Here is a 15,306-nt window from a genome sequence, read left to right as displayed (position 1 = left end):
ATATTAAATTGCGAATGTTTCAGTAAGTTCATTATCCTACAAATAGAAAGGTGAAATTAACGCTTTCTTTATTAAATAACTGAACTAAATTTAAAAAAACAAAGGCTCGCTATACATGTTTGTTTCTATGAAAACTATTTCTTAAATTTTATTTATTTTATTTTATTTTCGTAAAATCTTAAAAGAATGTGGTGGCACTGTTCTTCAACTTAATAAGATATGATTTATCTTTTACGACAAAAATATTCGGTCAGGTGAAACCTATTAGCAGTCTTTTGGCCTTATTGATATTACCACATTGGCTCATAATCATTGTCGCTGTTAGCACGCTATTGTCAAAATATACTTGTATTGTTATAATAATTGAAAGCTATTGAAATATAAAAATTCATTTTGTTTCTAATAGGTTTTAAAAACGTTAAAAATAAAGAAGGTTGATATAATTAATAAAAATAGATGCAGTTTCAAACTTTTATTGGTTGAAATTATCAAAGAAATATAAGTACAAACAGATCCTTAAGTGGCACTGTTAAATCATTTGCCATTTCCTAGTATAATACGGAAAATGGATCATGAAAGAATATTGACGAAAGAACGCTTGGCAAAAGATGCTAGAAGTAGAAATCTGCAGATTCACTATTGGCGCGCTGACTCCGTCAAAGCGTTGAGAAATTGGAAATCGTTCAGAATGCCCGGAAAAACAGTCTCTAGAAACTTGTCAGTCGAGCACCCAAATGTCAACTGGAGATGATCAAGTAGCCTTTTCTTCCATTTGAAAGCGTTTCTGACATCGATTTTCTTCAAATAACATTTAAACAATATAAACGAGGTTTCGTGTAAAACTTTGGGGATATGTCCACCAGCACTAATGCTTCTGTCCATAAACTCGGTGGTGACTTGAATAGCCTCTTCGTACTTTTGATTGTAATAAAACAATTGTGCTAGCCTGAAAAGCGCTGCTGTTAAGTAATAATTGATGTAAGGCGACTGTCTGGAAATATATTTTATTTCTCGAATATTGCTTTGGAATTCTGCCAGGTTTTGAATTAAGCCCTTTGCCACTTGAAAAAGCAACCCTTCTCTTTTCAGTAAGATCGACTGATTTTCCCGTGATTCGTATGTACATAAACAGCAATGGCATTCAGGACCTTTGAGAGAAAAACTCGCTGTTCTAGCGAAATGTCCAACACTTTGTTCTAGAACACAAATTAGAAACTGTTCACCTTTCTTTACATTTTTAGTAGCTCGAATCTGGCTAGCGTCACCGCAAATATAAACGGCGCAGTTACTCTCGTAACAGTCGTTGTTGAGGTAACACGCAGGATACCACAACCCGCAGAAATGGCCGCCGTCACTGAGAGTAAATGAGACGCTGAATTCCGAAACAGCTGCCTGGATCAATTGGTATTTCTGGCTTTCGGAAAGTGACTCTTTACTTTCAACGGGAAGGGTCTTTCCCGTTTTGCTAAATCGATTCAACTCGACCAATTGCTCGAATAAATCTGGATTATCTTTTGTGCTTTCTTGAATTTTCCTGACTAAATATAACTCAGTTTGTTTGAAATGATCGTCGTTACTTAAGCTAAATTGAATCGCAACAGCCTTATGGCACAAAAGAAGTTGCCCGGCTTCAACATTTTCCGTCGCAACCAGTCCTCGACCTCTACCAGAAATGTTTTCAACCTTCACGGATCCCCAAAAATCGGCAATGTCATGATAAACGCGTTCTTTGAAAGATGTAAATAATTCGACCATGTCGTACAACCCATCATTTCTTTGACTTATCCAGAGGTTGGTTTTATTGAGGAGGGTTTTCAGATCATCTTCCTGTCCGTGTTGAATCAACTTCAATTTCGATTCTAAAAGGTCTCTAGCGTGTTCATATTTCTTCAGGCCATTGTAAGCCAGTGCGCTTCGGTAGATAGCTTTAACGTGGATTGGGTTTCCTTTAAGAACTAAGAGAGCGTCCTCTAACGCAGCTTCGTACTTGCAGCTTTTCAAGTAACAAAGCGATCTATTGGACAGAAGATCTGCATTGAGAGGACATAAGGAAAGGCCATTGGAATATTCCTTGGCCGCTTCGGAGTATTTGCCTTCTTTGAACAATTTGTTTCCGTGATTTCGGATATTAGAAATCTGTTCGTCAGTTAATTTTGGAATTGCAGCTGAGGCCGAATGTGGCGCATCACTCAGTGGACTATTGCTAGGCACGTATACAGAATTCGACCAGACGACATTTGGATAGCTTATCCTGAAATGTTTTTCTTCGAAAATCATAACGTCCGTCAAGGTTCGGTACTGCAACTAAAAAGACCAAAATATTATTAAAATAGCTAAGTTGATACCCAAGACAACACCCTAGGCGTAAGACGTCTAGCGACTTTTAATGCCTTTTAATTCGGGTGGCCGTGTTACAATACGTAAGAGGGTTATGCCACGCGAGTCAACAGCTCCCTACATTTGCTATTACGATTAACCACTAGAAGTTTTTAGGGAATTTGGAAATCGAAGAACTCAGGTGAGACCCATTTAACCAGTGGGGAGATAACTTGCAAACTTTACGCAGGAGTTGTTCCGAGTGTTCACACAGCGCCACAAGCTTCAATGGCACCCGGCTAACCACCCAGCCGAAACGGTCTTTCCTGTGCGGGGGTTTGATAAAAAGGGCAGGATGGACTTTTAGCTCATTCCTTAACGAGGGCCGAATCTTAATGAGTGTTGCACAAAAATTATTCAGTCAAGTATGTATTTTAAAATCTGTTATTTCTTGTGCGATTTAAAAATTAACCATTCAAAATAATTGTGAAATTCAGAACTTACCCCATAGATCTCATGGCGTATTCTCGTAAAACATGGGTTACGCAAGGCCACGATGACCCCCTTGCTGAAAAGCGAAGTGCCCGCATAACTGTCCTGGATAACTTCTATTCTGACGGCTCTGTCACCTTGAGTATCTTCTGCTAAGAACACAACGGCTTCCAAAAGATATGGCTCCACAATTATTCGGCCCAGAAATGTTTTACCTTTAACCAAATACTTAAATTAAGTATTTCTGTTTTGAATATACAAGTTTTTAACTAAGAGGGCTATAAGTCACTATTGACTTGGCCATGAATATATGGAATGTAAAACTTAACACTAATCAGAAACAATAAAATTGAATTGAATTGAATTGAAACAAATATTTCAAGCACAAAGCTCTTCCTCGTCAAAGAGAAGACCTTCCCAGCGACTGATAGGATATTTTATCATCAGAATACCCAATTATAGTCCAACCATTGAACACGGTGAACTAAACATAATGATTATTAATTAAAGGTTTTGGTAGTATCTGTGGTTTACAATACTAAACTAAATGAGGTCAACGTTAATAGTTAGTGTACGGAGCTGTAGGTTCGCGTGGCATGAAGAGCTTGCCACCACCCTCCTAAGCATTGTAGCCCGGCCACTTGAATTAAGGCATTAAAAGTCCCTAAGTGGCTTAGGCCTAAGGTACTTGGTAGTGCCTTGGTATTAGCCTGGCTAATTATTATTATAATAATTATTATTATTAAAAATAAACAGCTGATAGATTAATGCAAATTTATTAATCCTATAATTATTACTAGCATCGAAAAACCTTTGGCAGTAAATCCCAGTGAAATTAAAATTAGGGTTAATTTTGTTGAAATTCTTTGGCATTTCAAACAACAATAACAATAGTAGTTGTTAGGGATGCAACTGATAACCGGAACCGGAACCAAAACCGAGAAGAACCGAGTAAATTCTAGGAACCGGAACCGGAACCGGAACCGATAATATAAAAATTTGATAACCGTATCCGGAACCGGAACGATATTTAAAAAAAAATCATAACCGAAACCGGAACCAGAACCGAGTTTTTCATTATTTTAAACGGATTTTAAAAGGTTCTATAACTTTATTTACCAACATTAGCGCATGTTGAAATTAAGTAATTAAACTTCCTAATTTACTATTAGTTTTTCATAGAAGCTCATCTTTATCCTATCTCAGATAACTCTATGTGGGTTTCTACGTAACTGTCAACTGACACACGCTTACGTGTTCTCAATTGAAAATGGGCTCGTCCTCCAAATGTTTGCTTTCAAAACTGGCATTATCCGGAAATCCGCGATATTTTTAGTTTTGTTTTCTTCAGTTGGAAAACTCGACACAATTTCACAAATGTAGCAAAGGCCAGTGGCGTAGCTAGCATGGATGACACCCGGGGCGAGTGTCGAGTGTCACCCCCCAACGATGCCCAAACGGGTGGCACCCGGGTCGGACCGCCCCCCTAGCGACGCCACTGGCAAAGGCCACATAAAATATTTATCGTCTACTGCTACTAGTGTGCCTTCCGAGCAATTATTTAGTGGGGCAATGGGCAAGCACAATTTTTTATCTCCTTTAACTTAAACCAAAATAAAAAAACGTCAAAGCCGCACAATATTGCAACAAGATGTCACGGACATTTAAATACAACCAATCCCCGGTGTAATTATTATATTTCGAATATTATATTTAAATTGGGACAAATCAAAACGGAGTGTCTATTTTGCCCTGTTTTTGGACAGGGCGGTTGATATTTTGGTGAAATTAACACGGCTTGTTATTAATTTAATGTACAGGGTGATTGAAATATTGTTTAAAATCAATGCACAGGGTGATTAATAAAGAGTGTTTAAGGATTTTTCTTTGAGTTTGAATTACTCTTTGGTGGTTTATGCTTAGTGCGTTATTTATGTTAAACGACACGATGATTGAGATTTAGTTTTTAATATATCGGGTGGTTGAGAAAACGCTCATTTTCGATAAAATTCATCTTGGGTCATTATAGTACGTTTATTAAGTTAGTTTCAAGATAAATTAAAATTGACCGTGTCTATTGTGGCCGGTTTTTTGGGCCAAATTAGCTGGGGACTATTTTGGCCAGTTTTCGGGCTAAATTAGCTTTCCGTCAAAAGCTTAGCTTTTTTAGTCCAAAAAACGGGCCAAAATAGTCTTCACTATTTTACCCGTTTTTCGCGGCAACGAATTTTATGGCTTATTTAGTAGTACTTGTAGAGTGGAATCAGTATTTTAGCCCTGGAAAAACGGCGAAAAACAAAAACAGGCTAAAATAGTGCTCGCCACGATTTATTTTTCAAATTTCATTCGTCCGAACGGCGCGGTGGTAAAAAAGTCCGAATGATCATTGGGACGAATGCCGGAAAACAGGATCGTATGTCCGAAAACGTATTTCATTGACGAATAATTTATCTTAACTTTTATTGGTGATTTAGTCGTTTAATTTATGTTAGCTTTACTGGTTAATATCATTTGTTCGAATAATCATTTGTTCGTTAATATAAGAAAATAGTAACATTAACGTGAACCTAACCTAAGCTAACCTACAACAGCAATAAGAAATACTAATTTAGCGACAATTCGGACAAGTGATGCTACCGATTCGGACGAAATGAAACAAACAAGTTTCCCAATTTGTACAATTGAAACATTTGTTATTTCGGCGGTTCGGACTAATGAAATTCGAACAAATGTACCTACCCCCTCGCCGCGCGGCCGTGACTATTCCCCCCCCCCCGCTCCTTTTTTATTTATAACTGTTCTTTTGTTGCGGGTTTCCCACAAATAACGTCAAACATCTTGTTAAACAACTTAACCTTCAGAGCGTGGGTGGTTCTAACACGAGCTGCTAATTTTCCGACAGGTTTGAACCGCTTATGTGGTGAAGTCATTTATCTTTTTTCTTGGCTAATTTACCTCATTTTTAATTCCACAACGATATATATCGCAGTGGGTCTATTGCTATGGACGGAATGTCGTTAATTAGTTCCACATCGATGTATATCAAAATGGCGTACGCGAAGAGGGGGGGGGGGGATAACTTAATTTTTATTTAGCCCAACGATTTTTCAAGTTAGAATGACCAAATTTGTCACACTTGTTCTCATTTCTCTAGCGAGTAGCACTATTACTCCAGTGGCACCCGATCGGGAGGGAGGGGGAGGGAAATTGTAGTACTCGCTTACTTAGAGAAATGAGAACAAATATGGAAAATTAAATTTTTCTAACTGAAAAGGTGCGAGCTGAAAACCACAAAATTCAATTAACACAAAACCCCTTTCCCTCCCTCCCGACCGGGTGCGCCACTGGAGTAATAGTGCTACTCGCTAGAGAAATGAGAACAAGTGTGGCAAATTTGGTCGTTCTAACTTGGAAAGTCGTTGGGATAAATTAAAATTAAGTTATCCCTCCCCCCTCTTCGCGTACGCCATTTTGATATATAATAATAATAATAATAATAATATTTATTTCGCAAAGAAAAACCAATGCAGGCAACCACGGAGGCAAAGCCTTTACAGGGTGATTACCAGGACGATACACAACACATAGTAATATAAATACAAATCAAAACACCTAAAATATTAACTAAATTAAATTAAAATTAAAATTAAATTAAGAATTTTCACTGATCCAAAGCGCAAATAGAAATTGCGAAACCAGGGAACGAAACTGGGAAACAGATAGGCAAGTGGAATTTTCCCGGATGTCATCAGGCAAACTGTTCCAGGTTCCAGCAGTTCTGAAGAAAAACGAATTTTCTAACGCCAGGCATCTAGCAAACTTTATATAGTAAGTAGGGAGGGTCCTCCTGGAAATCAATGTCAGATGTTCACCGAGATCGAGAGTCGTAGACTTGACGAACTTGAAGAGCGTAATCAAATCTGAAACATCCCTTCGAACAGATAGAGGTAAAAGATGGAGAGTTACGAGGCGCTGTTCATAAGGAATATGGCCAGGTGAATTAGATCGTGGAGTTTTCAGGACGAATCGAGTGAAGTTACGCTATATACCTTCCAACGATGTAATATCTTTCTTGCAGTAAGGATTCCAAACAGGAGACTTGTAATCAAGGACCGGCAGGCACATCGAACGAAATAGAGTGGTAGAAGCGCGCGTAAAACCAGTTGTTCTTCGAATAAGGCCACATAGTCGACGGGCTCGATTTCCAATGTAACAAATATGGGACGACCATTTCAGATCTCTGGAAACAACGACTCCGAGAATTTCCAAATTGTGTACGCGAGCTAGTGGGACGTAGTTTATCGTGTAGGTGACGTCATCGAGAGGTTTCCTCCGGGAAATCACCAAAAAACTGCACTTCTTGATGTTGAGAGAAATGTTATTGGTAACACCCCAATGGAACATCCTATTGACGTTATCTTGCAGAATCAAATGGTCCGTCACAGATCGAATCGGGAGCGATATGTAACTGATAAATAGAACAGTCGGGTGTCAGCGCAGACGGTAAATCCGAGACGAAGATGTTGAACAGTAGTGGTCCTAATATATATCGGTGTGGAACTTATTAACGACATTCCGTCCATAGTCCCACTGCGATATATATCGTTGTGGAAGTAAAAATGAGGTAAATTAGCCAAGAAAAAAGATAACGACTTCACCACATAAACGGTTCGAACCTCTCGGAAAATTAGCAGCTCGTGTTAGAACCACCCACGCTCTGTAGGTTAGGTTGTTTAACAAGATGTTTGACGTTATTTGTAGAAAACCCGCAACAATGAATAAAAAAGTAGCGGGGGGGAAATAGTCACGGCCGCGCGGCGAGCACTATTTTAGCCTGTATTTGGTTTTTTTCCGTTTTTCCAGGGCTAAAATAGTGATTTAACTCTATAAAAACTAAATAAGCCATAAAATTCGTTGCCCCGAAAAACGGGCCAAAATAGTGTCGGCCGCGCGGTGAAGACTATTTTGGCCCGTTTTTGGACTAAAAAAGCTAAGCTTTTGACGGCCAGCTAATTTAGCACAAAAAACGGGCCAAAATAGTCCCCGGCTAATTTGGCCCAAAAAACAGGTCACAATAGACACGGTCAATTTTAATTTATCTTGAAACTAACTTAATAAACGTACTATAATGACCCAAGATGAATTTTATCGAAAATGAGCGTTTTCTCAACCACCCGATATACTAAAAACTAAATCTCAATCATCGTGTCGTTTAACATAAATAACGCACTAAGCATAAACCACCAAAGAGTAATTCAAACTCAAAGAAAAATCCTTAAACACTCTTTATTAATCACCCTGTGCATTGATTTTAAACAATATTTCAATCACCCTGTACATTAAATTAATAACAAGCCGTGTTAATTTCACCAAAATATCAACCACCCTAAACAATAATTAAATCACCATTTGCAATAACTCAATTAGCCTGTACAATAACTTAATCACCTTGGACAACAACTCAATAACCTAAAAGGCTGGTTTACACTACGGCAAACACGCCACGACGGTGAACGTCGCCGTCGACGCGAAAAGTTACCATTAGGTCTAAAGTCCCATTTTCATGCTCGCTGGTAGCGGGTAAAAATGGTCAAAATCCGCTTCCGCTACACACTTTTTCACTTTCCGCGTCGATCTGTTTCAAACAGATATTTTAGCTTTATTTTCACGCTTGCGAGTGGCGGATGCGAATTTTGACAATTTTTATCCGCTACCAGCGAGCATGAAAATGGGCCTTTATATAATATTTTTACTTTGACGCTCACTGCTGTGGCGTTTTTGCCCTAGTGAAAACTAGCCTTTAAGCCTCGTACGGAATGTTGTGCCTATTACGCTAGCAGCTACTCTGTTTCAAGTCGGATAGATAGTAAACACGTAAGTTTGTACTAAAACTGCAAGGACTTTAGAGGCATCAATTTATAGAAACTTGGACATACGACTAAAAAATACTTCTAGCTTAAAAATTGACAAAATGCAACGTACTCACCTATTAAAACAGTGTCGACAGAATTGATCAGGGCAGCAATGTTTACAATATTATACAAATCGACATCCTCGTTCAAATTACTAAAGCGCGTAAAATGATTAAAATCGCCATCTTTCTTCAGAGTGACTTCGCTTGCGGCAGTTAGTCTCGCAGCCTCGTTAGAAAATTGCCTAATGAGTTCGTCTTTTTTCGTGTTTCTAATAGCTATTAGGATTCGCGAAAAGCGACTCGTGCTTAAACTATTATTAGCGTCCATTACGGAAAACAGACGGATTATTTGTAAGAACAAATAAATCTTAAATGTGGAAAACCTGGGGAGACCTTAATTCACCATGGACGGATACTATTCATAGATGCCGAAGTTTGTAGGAAACCCGAGGAAACCCCTATTTCCCTATTCTATCACTTTTTGAATGCAGTGGGATACGCGAGATTTACTTTGCGTGTTTAGACAAAACTAAGCGTTATTACCTTTCGTCCCAGCAAGGCCAATTTCGACCGCGCTTTAGCCAGAGAGGGTAAAGTTGCTTCGCTATAGAGAGGCACCTCTCTTTCAAAAATCCGTCGCATGATTTTTTTCGATGAAATGTCCACTAGTCTTGGACGTTTGAGGGCGCTACTATCACCGTTCGCCTCGAGCGGCGCTCGATTTAATATTAGGCGTAGAACGACGCAAAAAGTTTTCAAATTGTTGGATAAATTAAAATCAATAAATCTTTTAATTATGTATTGTTCGGCGAAAAATTGTACTTCTACTAAGAAAATTAAGTCTCGTTTATCTTTTTTTTAAATTTCCAAGGGATAAAGAGCGGTAAATACGCGTTTTTATTAGATAACCTTATATTCTTATATATTTAACTTTCAAACTTTTAGTTCTACATTGTGACTGCAAAATGTCAACAATGACAAACTCTTACATAAAACAACTGAATATTTGTACACAAACCATACACTTTGTTCTCTCCATTTTACTGACGATTGTTTCATGAATGTAAAAACCAGAAATAGACTTACAATATTTGCTATACCAACTACTTTTTGCAATAATGAAGATCAAATTTCAGTTTCCCCTACGCCTATTAAAGGTATAAAAACATCTACCAGGAGAACTTGCTTCTTAATATTTAATTTATTAATAATTATTCCAACAAGTAGTAAGGGAAAACCGAACAAATGAACATGGGTTAGAAGATATCTCAAAAGAAAACACGTTGGCTACACACGGGTCAGAGTTAAATGGGACTAAACAAATTCTCCAAATGCCCAATTACGCTTTCCCTAATTAATCAAATTGTCAAAATGGTAATTTAAATTTGAAGTTGTAACCCAGATAAATCCCAGATTTAAATTGATAAAACATTTCAGTAGATAAACTTAATGGCAATGGGAAAAGAATTTTGGATTTAAACCCAGAATTGATATTCTCAACTAAACGCATTCAAATTGAACACAATTATAACCATCCAAACGAAAGCTACGCTTCAAATACTGACAATGAATATGGTAAGATAAGAGTTTTGATATTTATTGAAATTAATTTAACTAAACTACTTAAATTATTACACTAGTACCAAATATAGGAGGAGAAATAGAAATTGTAGTTTCGGAAAAGCAAGTCAAAAATAAGTCAGTTCAAACCAAAGTATTTAAAACCAAAAGAGAGTTAAACCTTCTTAAAAGACTTAATAAGAAAAATGCAAAAATCCTAAGAATGAAAAAGCAGTTAGCAAGTATGAAAGTTAAACTGGCAGACAGTAAAAATATCTGCGATGTCACAAATGCTACTAGGTTCTTATCTGACTTTGCTAAGGAATTACTTGATTCTGAATTGAAACTAAGACAAAGAAACAAAAAGGGAAGGAGATACACAACAATGTTAAAGAAATGGGCTCTTTCTCTTTTTTATCACAGCCCTCAGGCATACAGAATGTGGCAAGGTGTTTTATGCCTTCCAACAAAGAGAACGCTGGAGAAATGGTTAGCTCACATAAAAATTGAACCTGGATTCGACCACAAAACGCTTGAGGCCTTGAAAATAAAATTTCAAAAAAAGAAAATTAGTGAAAGAGTGGTAGTACTTTCTTTTGACGAAATGAGCTTAAAAGAAAAACTAAATTACAATCATGGAAACGACATCTTTGAAGGTTTTGTGGATTTTGGTCCTTACGGAAGAACCAAGCAGTACGCAAATCAAGCTCTTGTATTCATGATTAAAGGCATAAAGCTAAAATGGAAACAACCAATTGGTTACTTTCTAACAAAAGATGCTTGCCCAGGGCAGACATTAAATCTTTTGCTTCACGACTGCATAACTCACCTAAAAAATATTGGACTCATTGTCAAAGCTGTGGTTGAAAAGCCATCAATTAAAACTGATGAAGAGAAAATTAATTTCTTCTTTGATCCTCCAAATCTCTTAAAAAGTGTGAGGAACAATTTCAAACGATATCCAATTATGGTGGACGACCAAGTAGTTTCTTAGAAAGATCTTGAAAATTTCTTTGAATTAGATCAAAAAATTGGAAAGTTTCGAAGCGCTCATAAGCTGACACACAAACGCATTAATTTACCTGCATTTTACTTTTCCGTGGTAATTCTTTGTTTTGTTTAAGGCAAGCTATCTCTTCGTTAAAACTGTTGCTTTGGACGACCCGAATCCAATGGGATAGCGCCTTTTCGTTCTCTTCCTTCGATAAAGGTCCAGTAATCCTCAATTCTGTCGCATTTCGCGAATTGAAGACAAAACGTAGAATGTAGGCGGTGATATGAATGAGTTTTTTACGCGCTGAAAATTTGGAAAGGAGCGTGAAATCCATTTGATGATGTGTTACTAACGAAATAATTCGTCTTTCCTCGGATAAACATTCATTTGGCTCTGAGAGTTCATGTAGTTCTTGTGTTGTTGCGGCGAAAATAAGGCACTGCGGTCCATGCCACCAGAGACCATGATTTCCCAGTTCGCTAGCGGATATTCCTCGAGAAGCGCAATCTGCAGGGTTGCTATCTCCTGAAATGTGATGCCATTGCGCTCTCGGTAGTTTCTCGTGGATTTCTGACACTCGATTGGCTACGAACGTTTTCCAACGTTGCGGTGGAGCTTTCAACCAAGCTAGGACGATTGTTGAGTCCGACCAGCAATGAACATCAGCTATATCCAATCTCAATGACTCCCTGATCAGTTGAATCAGAGAAGCCAAAAGTAATGCACCAGATAATTCCAGTCTCGGAAGTGTGATTTGTTTGAGCGGAGCGACTCTTGTTTTCGCAGCGATCAGTTGTATTTTGATTTGTCCGTTGTTATTCACCGTCTTCAGGTATACGGCAGCTGCGTACGCTTTCTCCGATGCGTCACAAAATCCATGCAGGCTAATGTCTGTAGCATTAGCTTGCGAAATGTGCCGTTGAACCGTAATGTTTTCAATTTCTGGTAAATCGGTTCGAAACGACCTCCATTTAGCTTGAAGTGGTTGGGGAAGTTGCTCATCCCAATTCAATTTTAGCTGCCACATTTCCTGTAACATCAGTTTCGCTCGAACGGTTACTGGTGCCAACAGTCCCAGAGGATCGAATATCCTTGCTGTATCCGAAAGAATCGTACGTTTAGTGATTGAACTTCTTGACGCTGGAGAAGTAACCATAAACGAGAAATTATCAGCCGAAGGAGTCCAATATAGGCCGAGAGTCTTGACTGATTCGTCGTTCTCGATGCATAGTGGCTTTTGTAAATCCTTCATGTTGGCTGGTAGTGTATCCAATAATGCAGCTTCATTCGACGCCCATTTCCTTATTTCAAATCCTGCTTGAGATGTAGCTTGAATGATTTCTGACTGAAGTCTTAAAACGTTCTCAATCATTTCGTCTCCTGTCATTAGATCGTCCATGTAGAAGTCATTTTGTAAAGCCGAAGATGCCAACGGAAGTGTCTCTTTCACGTCATGGCCGAGTTGCTTCAAGACTTTAGTTGCTAGGTATGGCGCTGATGCGGTTCCATATGTAACCGTTAGCAAACGGTATTCGAGCAAGGGTTCGTGTGAGTTGTTTCGCCAAACAATTCTTTGAAGATCGGAGTCGTCTGGATGTACTCTAATTTGACGAAACATTTTGGCAAGGTCTGCTTTCATTACAATGCGATGTTGACGAAAGCGAATAAGGAGGTTGACCAAATCATCTTGAAGTTTTGGCCCCACTAGCAGATGATCGTTTAGGGAAACTCCAGTTGTAGATTTGGCAGAGGCGTCGAACACCACACGAACTCTCGTGGTGGTACTGTCTTCTTTGAATACCGCATGATGAGGCACGTAGTAAGATGGATTGGTTTCGATTTTTATTTCATTCGAGGGAATGAGTTCCATATGTCCAAGGGCAATGTATTCCCCCATGAACTTGCGGTACTCCTCATAGAGATTCGGGTTAACACGTAGACGTCGTTCTAAGTGAGAGAATCGACGGATTGCCATTTGTTTAGAATCTCCAAGTTTTGGTGCATCGTTTATCTTTGGTAATCGTACAGTGAATCTTCCTGTAGAGTCACGTGTATGTGATTCTTCAAAGTTCTTTTCACATTGAATTTCTGTTGGAGATAGTATTCTTCGAGGCTGGATGTCTTCTAGCTCCCACAGATGTTTCAAATCTGCTTCCAATGTACAATGGTGGACCTTTATTTTCGAACTTCTTCCGGCCATCAGCAATGGACCGGAAACTGCCCATCCGAAAAGAGTATTAAAGGCACCTGGAAGACCTTCTTTCCCCTTGCAAATGCCATCTTGTAAGAGCTCTAGATACACGTCAGCACCTAGTAAAATATCCCAAGCTTCCAGATAATTAGCGTCAGTTACCGGAATAGATTGAACTAGGAGCGCTGCTTCGTTTCGTAACGATGACTTCAAATACTGAAACTTCTGAGCTCCGGTGAGCGATTCGTTGTTGTGTACGGTGGCCGTGAAGAGATCATGAAATGGAAGCCAATCGACGTAACCACCGCTGAATGATGGAAGTTCCAGCTTAGGTAAACGTACATCACTAGCTGGTCTGACTTGTCTCACTGGAATGTTTGCTGCTCTTTCATTTGATTCAGTGACGAGTAGGATTGTCAGATCTTCGAGTCGAGCGACTAGAGGGTTGTATTCATCTTCGTGATCCGCGAAGTCGTCGTCGTCGGGATCGATATTTGCAACTACGGCATCGTGAACCTCATCCAAGTCTTTCGATAGTTTTTCCACCTTGTCTACATACAGCTTCAAGGCGACGTCAGATAGATTCGTTGCTGTTTGACCCACCGCATTTTCAATCCTGGTGATCTGTCCCTTGATAGCTGCTCTTCTCCTCACCAGAACATCCATGATGACTTATGTTGATTCGTTTACGATCGGGATATGATCGATGGTTTAAACGGTTTCCAACGGAGAATCCACGCTAATTTTCACTGTCTCTCACGGAAAGATAGCCGATTCGATGATTAGTTGAGGAACATAATCAAGTTGACGAATGTATCCGGCTCGACGGACCAAAAAATGTCGTGAACAGCGAAATAAAAGACGCGAACTTTTCCGACATAAAAACCGGTAAACCTTTTTCCTCTTATTTCAAAACAGAACTGGCCGTTAATTTATTTTTACACGCGCAAAATAACACCTTTTTTAACAGCAACCAAAAACTCACTTTCACGCGCGCGTGCGCTATATAAACATTTGAAAACGAATATAGGTACATGTACTATACAAAATTACGATGTGTACAACCGAACAGAATTCAAAATAACAATTGAAGAAAAAGTAATTGCAGCTGTTTTGTTTTTATTTATAATTAATTTTTTCAGTGGTGCTATAGAACTTCAAAAACGTACGACAAAATTATAACATTGCAGGAATAGGAAGAGGCGCCTCTCTATAGCGAAGCGACTTTACCCTCTCTGCTTTAGCGGCCAAAATAAGTCACTCAAATTTTGGATGATCGCATTTTCCCGCTAGAGGCGTCACGCGTACACAGATGTTTTCCTTCATTTTCAATGTAAATCAGCTGTACATTTTGTTGAAATAAATCGGGACTTTTAAAGTAACGTGGAAATTTTATACAACGAAAGGATAAATTAATATTTTGAATATTTATTAATATTTTTGTAGCTTTGAAATATTTTTATACTGATTATTATTAGAAAAATATATCGAAAAATCATCTATCACCGCTAGATAAGGTGGACAACTGACAATGTTAATTTATTGCGCAAAAAGTCAACAATCAAAGCAAAACCCTATGTGAATAAATAATGCATTCAATTAAATAAATAACATATTTAATTCAATTTAAAATAAATAACATATTTAATTCAATTTAAAATAAATAACATATTTAATTCAATTTAAAATAAATAACATATTTAATTCAATTTAAAATAAATAACATATTTAATTTAATTTAAAATAAATAACATATTTAATTCAATTTAAAATAAATAATATATTATTTAATTCAATTTAAAATAAATAATATATTATTTAATTCAATTTAAAATAAAT

General features: G+C 38.0%; 1 protein-coding gene across 1 annotated transcript; it reads right to left on the bottom strand.

Moving 5' to 3' along the window:
• Positions 1-636: 636 nt before the first annotated feature.
• On the bottom strand, positions 637-9,050 carry LOC149960527 (uncharacterized). Its single transcript, XM_090180416.1, has 3 exons — positions 8,795-9,050; positions 2,821-3,023; positions 637-2,304 (listed from the first exon to the last, which is right to left on the bottom strand). Exons 1-3 carry the CDS (start codon positions 9,048-9,050, stop codon positions 637-639), a joined length of 2,127 nt encoding a protein of 708 aa, XP_090036542.1.
• Between the last annotated feature and the right edge of the window lie 6,256 nt (positions 9,051-15,306).

The sequence above is a fragment of the Leiobunum rupestre genome, chromosome 1 (genome assembly GCF_980474605.1).
Source record: "Leiobunum rupestre chromosome 1, qqLeiRupe1.1.hap1, whole genome shotgun sequence".
Lineage (NCBI taxonomy): Eukaryota > Metazoa > Arthropoda > Arachnida > Opiliones > Sclerosomatidae > Leiobunum > Leiobunum rupestre.
The sequence above is the reverse complement of the archived record's forward strand: the minus strand, read 5'-3'. Positions and strand labels throughout refer to the sequence as shown.

Coding starts and splice junctions, on each gene's coding strand:
- LOC149960527 (XM_090180416.1), bottom strand. CDS start 9,050: ATGGACGCTAATAATAGTTTAAGCACGAGTCGCTTTTCGCGAATCCTA. Junction 3,024..8,794: donor TGTCGACACTGTTTTAATAG/GTGAGTACGTTG, acceptor ATTTGGTTAAAG/GTAAAACATTTCTGGGCCGA. Junction 2,305..2,820: donor TACGCCATGAGATCTATGGG/GTAAGTTCTGAA, acceptor TGGTCTTTTTAG/TTGCAGTACCGAACCTTGAC.